At 40.4% G+C, this 19,021-nt stretch overlaps 1 protein-coding gene across 1 annotated transcript in view; it reads left to right on the top strand.

The window, feature by feature from the left end:
- Positions 1–19,021, top strand: part of CPNE4 (copine IV) — a 525,574-nt gene that overhangs the window by 358,463 nt on the left and 148,090 nt on the right. Inside the window, exons 5-6 of the mRNA XM_010834976.1 lie at positions 1,788–1,871; positions 4,754–4,843. Coding sequence (XP_010833278.1) covers positions 1,788–1,871; positions 4,754–4,843 — 174 coding nt within the window. The remainder of the gene's footprint in view (positions 1–1,787; positions 1,872–4,753; positions 4,844–19,021) is intronic.

The following is a 19,021-nucleotide window of genomic DNA, read 5'->3' as shown; positions in this document are numbered from 1 at the left end:
AAATGCTGGGCTGGATGAAGCACAAGCTGGAATCAAGATTTCTGGGAGAAATATCAATAATCTCAGATAAGCAGATGATACCACCCTTATGGCAGAAAGCAAAGAAGAACTAAAGAGCCTCTTGATGAAAGTGAAAGAGGAGAGTAAAAAAGCTGGCTTAAAACTCAACATTCAAAAAACTAAGATCATGGCATCTGGTCCTATCACTTCATGCAAATAGATGGGGAAACAATGGAAAAGTGAGAGACTTTATTTTTGGGGGCTCCAAAATCACTGCAGATGGTGATTGCAGCCATGAAATTAAAAGATACTTGCTCCTTGGAAGAAAAGCTATGACCAACCTAGATAGCATATTCAAAAGCAGAGACATTACTTTGCCAACAAATGTCCATATAATCAAAGGTATGGGTTTTCCAGTAGTCATGTATGGATGTGAGAGTTGGACTATAAAGAAAGTTCAGCACTGAAGAATTGATGCTTTTGAACTGTAGTGTTGGAGAAGACTCTTAAGAGTCCCTTGGACTGCAAGGAGATCCAACTACTCAACCCTAAAGGAAATCAGCCCTGAATGTTCATTGGAAGGACTGATCTTGAAGCTGAATCTCCAATCCTTTGGCCACCTGATGCAAAGAACTTACTCCTTGGAAAAGATCTTGATGCTGGGAAAGATTGAAGGCAGGAGAAGGGGACGAAAGAGGGTGAGATGTTTGGATGGCATCACCAACTCGATGGACATGAGTTTGAGTAATCTCTGGGAGTTGGTGATGGAAAGAGAAGCCTGGTGTGCTGCAGCCCGTGGGATCACAAAGAGTCAGACACGACTGAGTGGCTGAACTGAACTGTCTAGTATGTAATAAAAATTAACAAGCATAACCAAAGGCAGAACAGATAATAACAGGCCCACAGTATCTGTAGTCATTGTCAACTTAAAAAATAGTCAAAACCTAAAAGTTGAGAGTTATGTTTTATTTTGTGGGAATTTTTAGGTTTTCAAGCCTGGGAGACAGCATCTCACATGACCCTGAGAGTTGGAGGGTCTATCCATCTGTTTCACGGAGGCAGGCAGGATGGGGAGTCAGGTTTAAAGAAGTTTGCAACAAGGGGCAGGTAGTCTGAACAAAGAAGATTATTGTTAATTAAGGAAAATTATTTCCTTATAATTTATTAAGGAAATATTTCTTTACATATTTTGAGTTAAGAAATTTAGTGCTTTTCTATGTATAGGAAGATGCAAGAATCTGGACTTAACTGAAATCATTACTTTAATATGCATCTCAGCTATTGGGGCCAGCACCCTGCAACCTGATTTTTCACATCCTTAGTTCCTCATTCACCATAGGGAGTGGGGGCAACTTGTGGCAGCAGCTTAATGGCTGCCAGTTGGAGGCATTGCTCTTCCTCGGTGCCCTCTGGGCCCAGAAATTAAATTTGGAGGCTCAGAATAGCTGATGACTGTGACATCCGTATTTACTATGGTGGAAATACTCCATTTCACACATCAGACACAGGCTTTACAATAACTAGGATGAACCTGTTTAAGACAGCAGATACACTGCTTCTTAGAGACCCGGCATTTGAACTGATCTTTGAAGACTGCTTGGGACTTCAATCAACCAAGTCCTGTCTTCTCAAAGAACTTGGGGGTTGAGATACAGCTCCTTCTAGCCAAAGGTGATGAAGACTAAAGCAAGGAAGGGTCAAATTCAGGGGTATTTTATCCAGGGCTGTAGCAAATGTGTTTGTGCAAGGGGGAGAGAAAAAAACTCATTTTTGCTTATCTATTTTAGGATTTCTTCAGTAAATCTGACCCATTTCTGGAAATTTTTCGAATGAATGATGATGCAACTCAGCAGCTTGTGCACCGAACTGAGGTGAGAAGTGCCATCTTCAGTTTTGCCATCTCGTTTCCTTAACATGATACACTGACTTTACCTTCTTAATGTCTGTAGGTCTCCCCCAAGACCTGGGGTCTTCCCAGTCCTCTCTTTATTCTGAATGTGGGTGTTATAAGAGGAGACCCTTTCTCACACATATTCTCCACTATTGACCTTTAATACAGAAAGCCAGCAACTTATTAATAATAAAAATATGAATCCTAGTCAACATTTGGTGAGCGTGACGAGGTGCCAAGCAATCTACTGAGTGATTTTACATACACCATTTTATTTACTTCTCACAACTATGCCTTGACATGGTTATTATTACCCCATATTACAGACGAATAAGCTGAACTTTGAGGAGGTTAATTCACCTTCCAGTTCTCACAGTGAGCAAGAGGTAGAGCTAAGGTTTGAACTGTTTGTGTTTGACCCTGAGCTTTGCTGTAATTTGAGAAGCCAATCAGCCTCCCCAGGGAAGTCCACACACAGTACTGATGTCAGGTCTGCATATGAACAGCTGCCCTGTGTCAGCAGGTACTTGATCTGGCTGCCTCTCCCTCTCATACTCCCACCTTCTCTCCACATGTCTGTGAACCTCATCCTTCAGTATCCCACCCACCACTACCCGTGACCACACACCCACTTAACAACCAACCCTAGACTCCACTTTGTATTTTATTTTCTGTATAAGTTTGTTCAAGAGAGAGACTTGTTGGGGTGAGAAGTGCATTGATAAGGAGGAATGGCTCAGAGCTGAGAGAACTGTTGTGCTTGCAGCATAGCGTAAAGGAAGAAGGAACTGTCATGTCTCCTACAGGAGTATAGCAGGTTCTGTGTTCCCACACCTCACACTGGAAATCCAGTTCCTTTTTCCTGAAGTGGTAGAGTTGCACGTAGCATTAGGGGAACATTTCATGTCATATTTAAGGTAAGCAAAAACTGAATAATCTTGGACAGGCTAGTCTGTGAATGTCATTTGGTACATGGTTAGCATTTAATAAAAGAATGAATACATGAATGGAGCTGGATATACATAGTATGTCCACTCCCTGTAATAGCACAGTATGACTCTTTGGACAGTCACAAACTATTCCCTAGGAAATAGTTTCAAATGCAACTTGGATGGTTACCCTGAGTGGCACCTCATCACCACCACCAAGTAGAACTTTTTCCCCATAGAAAGATTCCTTTGATGGAACGAAGTTCTTTCAGAAGAAGTAACTGAATGTTGGAGAGAATCAGAAGTGGTACCCATTCATGCCTTTGCCCAACCAGTGCACGGGGACTTGAATGTACAGGGAGAAGGAAGAGGGGTGGCATCATATTAGACTTCTCTCCTGACGGCATCCCTCCTTTCAGTTTTAATGCTGGTAAATTCCCCTGTTCCCAGAGTCTCTAACACTTCCCCATACCCCATTGTGAGGGGCTCCTGGAGTCTCACAAGAAATGTGATTGTAAAGTTTTCCAATGAATCGATCAACATAACATTGCTTTTTCCTCTTTCTTACTCAATAGATATAAAATAACCAGGCAATACTATTCTCCCTGGGTAAGCACATGTGTGCACACACACATACAGATTTAAATTTCTAGTAGAAATTTTGATTTGTTATTGAGTTTTACATAACTGTTGTAGTGAAACATCTTCACTCTTAATATTTCCATAAAGGTGAGAGATTTAACCAAAATAATTTTATCTAACTTTTCTTCTCACTATCACTTTGATCATTCAAGGAATGAGAACAAAAAGCAAAGTCACACAGGAACATTATTTTTCTACTCTTTAATGCACTACAGGAAATTTAATAATGAGCCTACAGTATACTCAATAATTCATCATTATATTAAGGAATTCAGAAGAAGAGGGAATCACTTATAAAATAATTATGTTGGATAGAGAATTAATTTTTTTACAATACTAAGATTTCTGCTAACTAAAAACTTCTTATGAAGGAAATCAATATGACAGAATTCCATTTAACTTCATTTGTATGTCCGCTGGAACAGTGGTTCTCAAATATCATGCATCAGGATCACCTAATGACCCACCTAGGGAGTTTCTGTCAGTATATCTGGTTGGAATCTAGGAATTTGTACTTAAAAAGTTCCTGCAGTTCCAAGAATCACACTTTGGGACCCAGCCCCAGCGCATACAGTACAATCCTAGATATGAGCAAATACTCACACATTCTAAACCAAATTGAATTATTTGAATCATTTGATGGCAGAATAAGACTTGACTCAAATGGACCCTCAGGCAGAATTTAACCAAGTTCATGATTGGTAAACTGCTTTTAAAAGAATTACACTCCATTATAGTCTTAGTTTGTGATCCTGAAATTCTGAAGATCTGCCTTCATGCCTTCCAAGCACTCCTAGGATTTTTCTTCTGACTTGCAGTTTGATCTAACCAAGGTCACGGGTCACCAAAGACCACTCAACTGCAGCAATAGAATTTCCCACCTGTAGACTTTATGTATGCTAACCTCAATAGAAGGGAATTGATGCCATAGCAATGACCTACAGAACAGGGGATCCTTTATCAGAGGCAGAGGCAGCCCATCTCCTTAATCCTACCCTCTTTTGACATAGAAAGGGTCATCTCCAACACCCACATACTGTATAATATTATTGTTATTATTCATAAAACAACACCCAGGCTAGTGATCACAGGAGTTCTGCCCATAATGTTCACTTAGTGAGCACCTTTCAAAGGTTTACTACTGCAAGTTTTCATTAAGGCACCTGTTGCAGACAACTGTCCGTTTCATAAGCTTCTCTAGCTTTCGATGCTTCTCAAGTAGTTTTTATGTTGAAAATGAAAATGTCAAGCATTTCCTCTCCCACCCACCACTCCTTTCTTTTTTCCTCAGGTTGTGATGAATAACTTAAGCCCAGCCTGGAAATCATTCAAAGTATCTGTAAACTCTCTATGCAGTGGAGATCCTGACCGCCGGCTGAAGGTCAGAATCTGTCTATGTCTAAGAAATGCAGTTTTACATATTTAATCCTCCTGTTTCTCCTCAAGCGAATGTTGGCAGGCTCAAAATTTTCTGTAGCTTTTACCTAGATCTCTTAGCATCTTGATGAAAAAAAACAAGGGGTTTCCTTCTGCTAGAGCCTTTGAGGCTCCTGAGATAATAAGAGATAAATCCCAGTTGTGTTAGGTTGAGAAGCAAATCCCATGGCTTCTCAGAGAGAAATGTGGCAATAAGTTCAAGGACTAATTTGGAGTTATTATAAACACAAATACTGTTGTTGTCAGTTATCTACTGCATGAAATACCACTCCAAAATTTAATATTTAAAACTATAACCATTTATTTAGCTTATGATTTTGTGCCTTGGCAAGCTGAGTTCATCTAAGAGGATCTTCTGGAGAAAGGCAATGGCAACCCACTCCAATATTTCTTGCCTAGAAAATCCCATGGACAGAGGAGTCTGGTGGGCTACGGTCTATAGCGTGACAAAGAGTTGGACATGATGTCCAAAGAGTTGGACATGTGACATACACCATGCCACAAGAGGGTCTTCTCTTGGTCTTGGGTGGACTTCCTCATGTACATGCAGTCAGCTGTACCAAGCAGAGTACCTCTCTTCCTGGGGTTTGTCTGGCTATCCTCTGGAATGACCAAGGTGGTAGGGACATTTGTTTCTCATCATTCAACAAGTTAGTTTGGACTGATACACTCAACAACTTTAGGGTCCAAAGGATCCAGGACAGAAGATGCACATGTCTTGAGCCCCAGTCTCGGACTCACATGAGGTCACTTCCTCTGTGTTCTACTGGCCAGTCACATGGCCATCTCAGATTCAGGGATGAAGAAATAAGACATAGACTCTACTTCTTGGTGGAAGGAGCTGCAGAATATGATGGCCACTTTTTTCAATCTACCACACATGTTTTTTGAGTATCATGGGAATGTAGAAGTTGGAAGACAAGATGCATTATGACAATCAGGATGACCAAAGAGGACAACAGGCTAGTGCCAGAACCAGATTCCCAGAGGTGTTCCTTATGGTCCTTGGTCTGGCTCTCACGCTACCTTGGAAGTCCAGAAGCTCCATGTTGTCAGTGTCCCAGAAGTTATTCTATCAATCAGGATGACTAAGTAGATTCAATAGAGGCCAGAGCCATAAACCAACAGATAAGTTAGTTCCTGTTTAGTGAAAAACATGGCGCTCAAGCAAACTCAACATTCGTTATCAACTTTACCAGGTCATTTTCTCCATGACCTGGATGACCTGGGTTAACTATGGGGAAGACCATTATTAGAGGGTTGTGTGAGAGCCTGAAAACAGAGCCAAAGAAGCTGGATAGTGGAAATGGTTAATGGCTTCAGACTTTAAAAGCCTGGTACACCTACCACCACAGTGGAATAATAATAAGCAGACTAAACATTCATATTGGGGGCACCAGCTCCCCTGGAAAGTGTTGGATGGTCACTGCCAATGCTTATATTTGTAACTTTACACTTTCCTTACTCTTTTTGCCCTGTAAACGTCTTCTAGTGGATATAATTATTGGATTTGTCAATGTTATCCTTCAGATCAGAATTCTATCTGTTGGTTACTCTCAGAGTCTTCATGTGACTTTACATCTTTGCTTAAAAACATTGTTTGGACTTTGTACTATCTATGGACATGCTTACTTCTGTGGTCTGGATGAAGAGTTCAGAATTATCCCTGATATCTCTTGTGGAAGCCTCCACTTTCACTGCAACTGTCTTTCATGCCAAAACCAAGACTCCTGGTTATTTGGGCCTCAGGTATAAGCTCATGTGCAGGGTGGCCAAGACCTATAGCTTCAGGTCTGAGGTGGGGACTATCACCTATACTCTGAGCAATCCCATCCCACTCCCAGGAAGAGAAATGGACCCTTTGGGACAAAAATAAGATAATGCCCATATTAACCACAGGTCAACTTAGTCCTGGGGCATTGCTAATTCAATAAAAGGAGATGGTTATCTGTAACTGAGTAAATAACAAATATGTGGAAAAGGAGAACTTTGTGGTTTTTTGAGTGCTCTGCTGTCTGTCTGTAGAGGACAAGTGGGAATAAAAGAGAGACAAGAAGGAAGGAAGGAAGGCACAGACAGAGAAAGAGAGGATCGGGATTTCTCAACAGCTGTACCACTGACATTTGGATTTTTTGGCAGGGGGCAGGGCAGGGGAAGGGGTTGTCCTGTGCATTGTAGGATGTTTGGCAGCATCCAGGCTACAAAATACTAGTAGTAGTACTTTACCCCCATCAGTCATACAGCCCAGAGTATATTCAGACATTACTAAATGTCCCGTGGAGGGTAAAATCATTTAGAGAATCTCCTACAAGGCTGGTTAAGACAGATTATTGGGCATTACCCACAGGGTTTCTGATTAATCAGGTCTGGGTTGAGCCTGAGAATTTGCACTCTCCAACTTCCTGGGTGATGCTAATGTTGCTGGTCCTAGACCACACTGAGAACCCTGGCACAGACATTTGCCCCTTCGTTAGAGCCCTTCCTCAACTCAGTGCCCCCACCACTTTCTACCATTCAGTCTCCCCTCTACAATCTTTTCTCTGCCCAGCACTCATGCCCACCCTGCCTTCCCCAAGCCTTCAGGACTTGGCACATGCCCCTCCCTGCTCCTCACTCTTCTACTTTTCTTGGATTATCATCATCTGCTACTTTCCTTCAGATCTCTTCAAAATCCCTCCACTTCCAGAAACCTTCCCTGATGTCTTTAGCTTCCATGGGTGCCCTCCAGTTCTCTGCACCTACCTCAGGGAGACACCTCTCTACTTGTTTAAAACATTTCTGTTTCCATCTCTCTTTCCTGAGCATGTGACTCATTCTTCCTGGTTTGCTCCTGCAGGGTGAGAACCATGTTTCTTTCTGTGCATATGCATGCATCCAGCCCAGTGCTTGGCACAGGGTACACACAGAAGCTGTTTCTAGAGGGAATGGATGGAGAACAGGGAGTGCTACAAGGTTGACAGCACCTGATTGGGCTAGAGGGGATACCCAGGTGTGCTGAGCTCCCTAGGTGACAAACCCAATATCATCACTCACCTGCAGCTTTTTTGAGAGGCAGGAGAGACTTCCTATATTGTTCTTTATTTGTATTCATTATTTTGTCACAAATGCCATTGTGAAATTCTCATAGTGCTGTTCCACTTTAGCTTTCCCTAATATAAAATGGTGCCATATGCCATATTGGAAGGCAGCACCTCCTTGCCACCACAAAATTAAAAAAAAAAAAAATAGAAAGCAAACTTTTAAATTAAAAAAGTTTTAAGCCCTCTGTCCATTTATAGTCTCAGTCTTAGCAAAATTCTAACAATGAGATCTTGGTCCCAAATGAGACTTAATATCTTTAGCTCTCATTTATTCAGGGTCACAGTAACACCAAGTTGAAGTAAAACCAGCGCTTTCTTTTGTTTTATTTTTCCTATTCCTCCTTTGTGGGGAAAAATTTTTAAACAAATAAGTATTTTTCAGAAATTGATTATTTATTTATTTATTATGAAAATTTTTAAACATCCATAAAAGTAGTCAGTTACCTGTTTACAATAACCAAGACATGGATGCAAACTTAATGTCCATCAACAGAGGAATGATAAAAAAGATGTGTTACATATATACAATGGAATACTACTCAACCTGAAAAAAAAAATGAAATAATGCCATCTGTAGCAAACGGAAATGCCTGGAGATTATCATGCTGAGTGAAGTAAGTGAGACAGAGAAGGAGAAATATTGTATGACACCTCTTTTATGCAGAATCTAATAAGAAATTATACAAATGAACTTATTTACAAAACAGAAAGGCTCATAGACTTAGAGAACGAATTTATGGTTGCCAGGTGGGAAGAATAGAGGGTAGGGATAGTTAGGGAGTTTGGAATGGACGTGTACATGGACATGTACACACTATTATATTTAAAATAGATAACCAACAATGACCTACTGTATAGCACCAGGAATTCTGATCAATGTTATGTGGCAGGCTGGATAGGAGGGAAGTTTGAGAGAGATTGGATACATGTATATGTATAGCTAAGTCCCTTTGCTGTCCACCTGAAACTATTACAACATTGTTACTCAATGATATTCCTCTCACCCTCAATCTTTCCCAGCATCAGGGTCTTTCCAATGAGTTGGCTCTTTACATCAGGTGGCCAAAGTATTGGAGCTTCAGCATCAATCTTTCCAATGTATATTCAGTGTTGATTTCCTTTAGGATTGACTGGTTTGATCTCCTTGCAGTCCAAGGGACTCTCAAGAGACTTCCCCAGCACCACAGTTTGAAGGCATCAATTCTTTAGTGCTCAGCCTTCCTTATGGTCCAACTCTCACATCCATACATGACTACTGGAAAAGCCATAGCTCTGACTATACAGAAATTTGGCAGCAAAGTGATGCCTCTGCTTTTTAATACACTGTCTAGGTATGTCATAGCTTTTCTTCCAAGGTGCAAGTATCTTTAATTTCATTGCTGCAGTCACCATCTGCAGTGATTTTAGAGTCCAAGATAATAAAGTCTGTCACTGTTTCCATTGTTTCCCTATTTGCCATGAATTGGTGGGGCTGAATACCATGATCTTAGTTTTCTGAATGTTGAGTTTTAGCCAGTTTTTTTCACTCTCTTCTTTCACTTTCATCAAGAGGTTCTTTATTTCCTCTTCGTTTTCTGTCATAAAGGTTGTGTCAACTGTGTATCTGAGGTTATTGATATTTCTCCTGGCAATGTTGATTCCAGCTTGTGACTCATTCAGCCCAGCATTTCACATGAAGTAATCTACAAAGAAGTTAAATAAGCAGGGTGACAACAGCCTTGATATACTCCTTTCCCAATTTTGAGCCAATCTGTTGTTCCATGTCGAGTTCTAACTGTAGCTTCCTGTCCTGCATACAGGTTTCTCAGGAGACAGGTAAGGTGGTCGGGCATTCCCATCTCTTTAAGAATTTTCCAGTTTGTTGTAATCCACATAATCAAATACATTTGCATAGTCAATAAAGCAGAAGTACATTTTTTTCTGGAATTCTCTTCCTTTATATATGACTGAACAGATGTTGGCAATTTGATCTCTGGTTCCTCTGCCTTTTCTAAACCCAGCTTGTACAACTGAAAGTTCTCAGTTCATGTACTGTTGAAGCCTGGCATGAAGGATTTTGAGCATTACCTTGATAGAATGTTAAATGAGTGCAGTTGTGTAGTAGTTTGAACCTCCTTTGGCATTGCCCTTCTTTGGGACTGGAATGAAAACTGACCTTTTTCAGTCCTGTGGCCACTGCTGAGTTTTCCATTGAGGGCAGCACTCTAACAGCATCATTTTTTGGTATTTGAAATACCAAAGCTCAGTTGGAATTCCATCACCTCCACTATCTTTGTGCATAATAATGCTTCCTAAGACCACTTGACTTCACGCTACAGGATGTCTGGCTCTAGGTGAGTGGCCAAACGATCGTGGTTATCTGGGCCATTAAGAACTTTCTTGTACAGTTTGTCTGTGTATTCTTGCCACCTCTTCTTAATCTCTTCTGCTTCTGTTAGGTCCTTACCATTTCTGTCCTTTATTGTGCCCATCTCTGCATGAAATGTTCCCTTGGTATCTCCAATTTTCTTGAAGAGATCTATAGTCTTTCCCATCCTATTGTTTTCTCTATTTCTTTGCACTGTTCACTTAAGAAGGCCTTATCTCTCCTTGCTGTTTTCTGGAACTCTGCATTCAGTTGGGTATATCTTTCCTTTTTTTCTTGGCCTTTTGCTTGTCTTCTTTTGTCAGCTATTTGTAAGGCCTCCTCAGACAACCACTTTGCCTTTTTGCATTTCTTTTTCTTGGGGATGGTTTTGGTCACTGCCTCCTATACAAACCTCTGTCCATAGTTCTTCAGGCACTCTATCTATCAGAGCTAATCCCTTGAATCTATTTGTCACTTTTACTCTATAAGGCGTTTGGTTTAGGTCACACCAGAATGACTTAGTGGTTTTCCCTACTTTCTTCAAGTTATGTCTGAATTTTGCAATAAGGGGCTCATGATCTGAGCCACAGTCAACTCCAGGTCTTGTTTTTGCAAACTGTATAGAGCTTCTCCATCTTCGGCTGCAAAGAATATAATCAATCTGATTTGGTATTAACCGTCTAGTGATGTTCCTGTGTAGAGTTGTCTCTTGTGTTGTTGGAAGAGGGTCTTTGCTATGACCAGTGCATTCTATTGGCAAAACTCTGTTAGTCTTTGACCCACTTCATTTTGTACTCCAAGGCCAAACTTGCCCATTATTCCATTATTCTCTTGACTTCCTACTTTTGCATTCCAGTTCCCCGTGATGAAAAAGACATCTTCTATTGGTGTTAGTTCTAGAAAGTCTTTCAGGTCATCATAGAACCATTCAGCTTTAGCTTCCTTGGCACTAGTGGTTGGGGCATAGACTTGGATTACTGTGATGTTGAATGTTTTGCTTGGAAATAAACCAAGATCATTGTGTTGCTTTTGAGATTGCACCAAATTAGTGCATTTTTGGACTCTTTTGTTGACTATGAGGGCTACTCCATTTCTTCCAAAGGATTCTCACCCACGGTAGTAGACATAATGGTCATCTGAATTAAATTCACCCATTCATGTCCATTTTAATTCACTGATTCCTAAAATGTTGATGTTCGCTCTTGTCATCTCCTGTTTGACCAAGTTCAGTTTACCTTGATTCATGGACCTAACATTCCAGGTTCCTATGCAATATTGTTCTTTACAGCTTTGAAATTTACTTTTACCACTAGACACATCCTCAACTGGGGTATCATTTCTGCTTTGGCTCAGCTTCTGCATTCTTTCTGGAGTTATTTTTCTGCTCTTCCCCAGTAGCATATTGGTCACCTACCAACCTGAGGGGCTCATCTTGCAGTGTCATATCTTTTTGCATTTTCATACTGTCCATGAGGTTCTCACGGCACGAATGCTGAATTTGGGGTTTGTTCATTGAAATGTGAACAAGGTCCAAGCATTACATTTGACTGAAATATCTCCAGTCTCTTTCAGTCTCTCTCACTCTTTTTTATCCTTGCAACTTACTTACTGAAGAAACCAGCCTGTTTTTTTCTCTGTGTACCCTCTAAATAGCTAGCTGGGTTTGATCAGATTCAGGGGTTGTTTTGTAGCAAGAATGTTTTACAAAGGATGGTGCTCTTTTATGATCTTAACAGTCACTGAGGCATATTGCCTACATACATGATTTCATTAGAATTTCCAAAATGGTAGTTTTCTAATTCTGTTATTCCTCTTTATTATTTAGAGTTCTTTACAGAAAAACTGTCTGTTTAACAGTTTAAGAACTGTTTGGTTCCCTGGGGTGTGATTTGTATAAGAAAGACAGGAAAATGCTTTATTCTTTCTTTTTTAAAAACTATTTTCAGAATAACACATTTCTACTCTAGCATCCTTCATTGGTGACTAATGGGATCCCTCACATTATCAAGAATTCATGATTTTTTAATGTATTCTAGTGTTTCAATCTATTTCAGTTAATATTATTCCTTTGAAATCTTATATCGTTCCATGTTTCATGAGTTAAAACCCCTTCAAATTCTCTCTTGAGTTCTTTTGATGTAAGCTTAGTAGTTTGGATGGGATTGGGGTGGGAGGGAGGTTCAGGAGGGAGGGGACATATGTATACCTATGGCTGATTCATGTTGATATATGACAGAAACCAACACAACATTGAAAGCAATTATCCTCCAATTAAATATATTTTAAATAATAGTTTCCTTGCTTTCTGGTATCAATTTTTTAAATTCAAGAGTTTGAATTTTTTTTCTGTAAGATACGTATCTCCTTATGAATGCTCAATCATACTTTAAAGTCTAGAGAGAATTCCTCTCCATGGTTGAAGCTCTAACCCATGGAACTGTTGTGTTCCTTTGTTTAATTTTGCTTTCAGCTTTTAGAATTTAATTTTCAACAAAATTAGTTTTATAATTATATAAAATGCTTACATGATTCTAAAGTCAAAACTACAAAATATATTCAGAAAAGCTTAGCTCCTATTCTGTTTCTTCTAGTTTTTACTCTCTTCCCTTATAAGTAATTGTTGTATAGCGTATTTTAATACCTGATAGACCTAGGTTTTCTCACTTCTGTATTCTTTGTCTTTTAAGGATTTTCTTGAGTATTTTCTTGTTACTCTTTCCAGTCAGTTCTTTCATTGCATTTGTAAGCAACTAGTTGTTCAGTCACCTAGTCATGTCCGACTCTTCATGACCCCAGGGACTGCAGCATGCCAGGCCTCTCTGTCCCTCACCATCTCCCAGAGATGTGTTATTCTGAAAATAGCCCAAGTTCATGTCCCATTTGAATCAGTGATGCCATCCAACCATCTCATCCTCTGTCACCCTCTTCTCCTTCTGCCTTCAATCTTTCCCAGCAACAGGGTCTTTTCCAATGAGTCATCTCTTCACATCAGGTGGCCAAAGTATTGGAACTTCAGCTTCAGCATCAGTCCTCTCAATGAGTATTCAGTGTTGATTTCCTTTAAGATTGACTGGTTTGATCTCCTTGCTGTCCAAGGGACTCTCAAGAGTCTTCTCCAGCACAACAGTTAGAAAGCATCAATTCTTTGGTGCTTTGCCTTCTTTGTGGTCCAGTTCTCACATCCATACAAGACTACTAGAAAGACCATAGCCTTGGCTATATGGACCTTTGTTGGAAAAGTGGCACACTGTCTAGCTTTGCATAGTATTCCTGCCAAGAAGCAATGGTATTCTAATTCAATAACTGCAGTCACAGTGATTTTAGAGCCCAAGAAGAGGAAATCTGCCACTGCTTCCACCTTTCCCCTTCTATTTGCCATGAAGTGATGGGACCAGATGCCATGATCTTATTTTTTTAATATTTAGTTTTAAGCCAACTTTTTCACCCTCATACTTTACCCTCATCAAGAAGTTATTTAGTTCCTCTTCATTTTCTGTCATTAGAGTAGTATCATCTGCATATCACTGAGGTTATTGTTATTTCTCTTGGCAATCTTGATTTCAGCTTATAACTCATCCATCCCAGCATTTTTCATCATGTGCTCTGTGTATAAGTTAAATAAACATGGTGACAATAAGCAGCTTTGTCATACTCCTTTCTCAATCCTGAACCAGTCAGTTGTTCCATACAGGGTTCTAACAGTTGCTTCTTGACCTGCATACAGGTTTCTCAGGAGACAGGTAAGATGGTCTGGTATTCCCATCTCTTTAAGAGTTTTCCAGAGTTTGTTATTATCCACACAGTCAAAGGCTTTAGCATAGTCAATGAAACAAAGGTAGATGTTTTTCTGGATTTCCCTTGCTTTCTCTATGATCCAGCAAATGTTGGCAATTTGATCTCTGGTTCCTCTTTTTGAAACCCATCTTGGACATCTGGAAGTTTTGGTTCATGTAATGCTGAAGCCTAGCCTGCAGGATATTGAGTATAAGCTTACTAGCATGCCGTCATCCAGTGGTTTGAACATTCTTTAGTACAGTACTGCCCTTCTTGAAAATTGGAATGAGGATAGACCTTTTTCTGTGGCCACTGCTGGGTTTTCCAGATTTACTGATATAAGCAACTAGTACCAGAAGGCAAAAACTGATAGTATTTTTATTGAAATTGCAAAGGAAATCTCTTCTAATGCTGTGTTCCCAGCTCAGAACATGACTTTTCTTCCAGTTCATTCAAGTCTCCTTTTGTATTTGCAAGAGCACTTAGTGTCCCTCTTAGACATTTAGAATATTTAAGTTTATGCCTAGTTTGTGGGTGTCTTTCTTTCTCTTCCATTACTCCTTCAGACTATTGTTTGCAAACATAAAAGCTGTTGAATTATTTTCTCAAATTACTATTTTACTGTTGTATTGTTGTTTATGGTAATTTTCTGTAATTTTTTGGAGTTTTAAAAATATATTTCATCTGGAAATAGTGATAGTTTTGCTCCTACTCACTTACCTAGTGATTCTTCTTATTTATTTGTGTGGACCAGTGCTCCCAACACAGTGTTAAATAATAGTAGAGAGTGGAGGGCATACCCATTAGCCTTATCTATCACTATAGTGGAAAAGCCTCTCGTATTTCCCTATTAATTCTGAGAGGTTAATTTTCTAAAGTAATTGTGAAGCTGTCAGAGACTTAGAACTTTCTCAACCATGTCTACTGAGCCTTAAATACCTGTGGTAGGATTCATAGAGGATTCTTTCTTGGTAACTCAAGAGATGATGCTGCAACCAGCTGAAATGTCTTCTGAAGTATGTAAAAGACTGCACTGCTTCCTGAGTAGATTTAGGGTTACACTTAATATTATCTATTTAATGAAATATTCTAGTAGTCATGTATAGATGTGAGGGTTGGACCACAAAGAAAGCTGAGCGCCAAAGAATTGATACTTTTGAACTGTGGTGTTGGAGAAGACTCTTGAGAGTCCCTTGGACTGCAAGGAGATCCAACCAGTCCATCCTAAAGGAAATCAGTCCTGAATATTCATTGGGAAGACTGATGCTGAAACTGAAGCTCCAGTAGTTTGGCCACCTGATACAAAGAACTGACTCCTTGGAAAAGACCCTGATGCCAGGAAAGATCGAAGGCAGGAGAAGAAGGGGACAACAGAGGATGAGATGGTTGGATGGGATCACCAACTTGATGGACATGAGCAAGGTCCAGAAGTCAGTGATGGACAGGGAAGCCTGGAGTGAAGCCCTAAAACTGAACTGATGTATTTAATATCTAATGCTACCTATTTAATGAAATAGGTTTAATAATTGATATTGGTTATTTAATGAAATTCATATTTTATATTAGCTATCCAGTGAAATATATTTAATGTTAGCAATTGAATGAAATTATCCATGATTTCTATGGCATATTAGTTCTATTCAGTTCAGTAATTCAGTCATCCCCAGCTTTTTGTGACCCCATGGACTGTAGCATGCCAGGGCTCCGTGTCTATTACCAACTCCCAGAGATTACTCAAACTCATGTCCATCGAGTTGGTGATGCCATCTAACCATCTCATCCTCTGTCATTCCCTTCTCCTCCCACCTTCAATCTTTCCCAGCATCAGGGTCTTTTCAAATAAGTCAGTTCTTCAAATCAGTTGGCCAAAGTATTGGAGTTTCAGCTTCAGCATCAGTCCTTCCAATGAATATTCAGAACTGATTTCTTTTAGGATGGACTGGTTGGATCTCCTTGCAGTCCAAGGGACTCTCAAGAGTCTTCTCCAATTCCTTAAAAAAAACTGCAAATAGAACTGCCATATACCCAGAAATCCCACTGCTGGGCATACACACCAAGGAAACCAGAATTGAAAGAGACACATGTACCCCAGTGTTCGTCGCAGCACTGTTTATAATAGCCAGGACATGGAAGCAACCTAGATGTCCATCAGCAGACGAATGGAAAAGAAAGCTGTGGTACATATATACAATGGAATATTACTCAGCCATTAAAAATAATACATTTTAATCAGTTCTAATGAGGTGAATGAAACTGGAGCCTATTATACAGAGTTAAGTAAGCCAGAAAGAAAAAACACCAATACAGTATACTAACACATATATATGGAATTTAGAAAGATGGTAACGATAACCCTGTATGCAAGACAGCAAAAGAGACATAGATGTATAGAACATTCTTTCAGACTCTGTGGGAAAGGGCAAGGGTGGGATGGTTTGGGAGAATGGCATTGAAACATGTATATTATCATATGTGAAATGGATCGCCAGTCCAGGTTTGATGCATGATACAGGGTGCTTGGGGCTGGTGCACTGGGATGACCCAGAGGGATGGGATGGGGAGGGAGGTGGGAGGAGGGTTCAGGATGGGGAACACATGTACACCTGTGGCGGATTCATGTCAATGTATGACAAAACCAATACAATATTGTAAAGTAAATAGCCTCCAAAAAAAAATTTTTAAGTAAAAAAATAAATAAAAAATAAAACAAAGAAGAGTCTTCAACACCACAGTCCAAAAGCATCAAATCTTCAGCACTCAGCTTTCTTTATAGTCCAACTCTCACATCCATACATGACTACTGGAAGAACCATCAAAATCACTTCATGTACTTCTAACCAAACTTTGAGGTAGATTCCATGTGTTCATTTTACAGATGGAAAAACTGAGGCTCAAAACCCCATGCATTCAAATGCCAAATTTCATGCTTCTTGTTGAATTGTACTGCCTCTATTTTGTTCTATTTCATATAAAATAAGTCACCCTTATTTTATAATATCGTTATATCCATATCCCATTACTCTTACCCAACCAAAATGTTTATCATCATTCAAATATTTAATAGAAAGACATGTCTCTATGTAACATAGTTCATAAAGTCTGAGAAGCTATCAACTATTGACTATACCACTAAAGGGAGAAAAAACACTCTCAGTGAGGCTATAACACAGTGCTTTCCTACCAATTTGTGGTTGTTAAGAAAATAAATATGTGTCTCTTTGATCCTGTGAAATATGATATGAATCATTTCCTTTGATTTTATCAACACATTATTAATATGTAGTATATATTTGTTAGGAGACACTGCTGGTATTTAGAACAGATTCTTCCAGAATAGAATCTTAAAGAGGAAGAGAGGGAAAGGGGACCATCAGCAAGTATTATTAACACCCTAATCGTACCTAACACTGGGGGAAAGACCATGCAGAACAACCCAAACACCATGTAAGCACCCAGAGGCCTTTCCTGTCCTGTTCTCTGGTGCTCAAACTGTACAGGTAACTTGTAGATTTTCCCCTAAAGAGTTTATCAGGCATCCTCTGAAGATAATTGATAGAAGCTAGTTGCTTTGAAGAGGAGTCTAGGGTGATGAGGACCAGTTGTTTCTATATAAACTTGCCACCCAGCCTTATTAAGCAGAGAGGCCCAGGTTATTAACTGAGGTCATGGTGGGGTGGGCACAAGTAAGACAGAACCAGGAGAAATAAGTAGCAGAAAAGAAAGACAAGCAGGTCCTCCAAGTTAAAGCAAAGGTGAGAATCTCAGGAAAACATGAGGATTGACAGGAGGCCTGGACACACATCTAAAGCAACCATACAATGGCATCTTCACCCACTGCTCATCTTGCTCTTTCTTCATGCCCTCCCTCTTCTGCAACCATGCCTGGGTGATTTAAAACAGCATGTTCACAAGCTCCCTCTTAACACCTCAAAGTCGGATTCCTGGTCAGTCAGCAGAGTGCTCTGTGGAATCAGAATCCCAGTAGTCCCAGAAGTTTCAGTGTAAAGGTTTTCCTAAGCAGTGCTGGTGCAGGCCATTTGCCAAGCTTACATGGATAAACACTGATTTTTTACGGAATCTCCAAACCTAGCTGGCTTCCTGGCACTTCTCTTAGGTAGCTCAGTGTTTTTCCTGCCACCTCACTGCAAAGCTGACGTTTGCTCCTCCTCTGTAGGCAATCCTAGCATTTGTCCTTGGCTTCTATCCAGCTGCTCCTGTCCTCTCTTCTCACGTGTGACTAGGCCATCTTTTCCACAGAATCCATGTCTTTGCTTTGGACACTCTGAGCCAGACTGTCACATAGCTGCTCAATGGATTGGACTCCTGGAGTATGCTCCTGGAGTTTGCCCAGAACGTTCCCCTCTTATTCCCAACCCCCATGTAACTCCTTACTCCTGGACCCTAAGTGTTGCTGAACCTTTGGATTTTGTTGCCATATTTTTTTCATCCTTAACAAACCCCAGTTCTTACTGCTTGGAAAGGAAGAAACCCCACCCCTGCTCCAACCCCAGGATCTCAATCCTTGGCAGGGGCCCCCAGTTCAGCCCCATCAGATCAGATCAGATCAGATCAGTCGCTCAGTTGTGTCTGACTCTTTGCGACCCCATGAATTGCAGCATGCCAGGCCTCCCTGTCCATCACCAACTCCCGGAGTTCACTCAGACTCATGTCCATCGAGTCAGTGATGCCATCCAGCCATCTCATCCTCTGTCGTCCCCTTCTCCTCCTGCCCCCAATCCCTCCCAGCATCAGAGTCTTTTCCAATGAGTCAACTCTTCGCATGAGGTGGCCAAAGTACTGGAGTTTCAGCTTTAGCATCATTCCTTCCAAAGAAATCCCAGGGCTGATCTCCTTCAGAATGGACTGGTTGGATCTCCTTGCAGTCCAAGGGACTCTCAAAAGTCTTGTCCAACACCACAGT

The sequence above is a fragment of the Bison bison genome, unplaced genomic scaffold (assembly GCF_000754665.1).
Source record: "Bison bison bison isolate TAMUID 2011002044 unplaced genomic scaffold, Bison_UMD1.0 scf7180017864037, whole genome shotgun sequence".
In the NCBI taxonomy this organism is placed as follows: Eukaryota; Metazoa; Chordata; class Mammalia; order Artiodactyla; family Bovidae; genus Bison; species Bison bison.
Note: the sequence above shows the minus strand (reverse complement) of the source record. Positions and strands in the feature narration are given on the sequence as shown.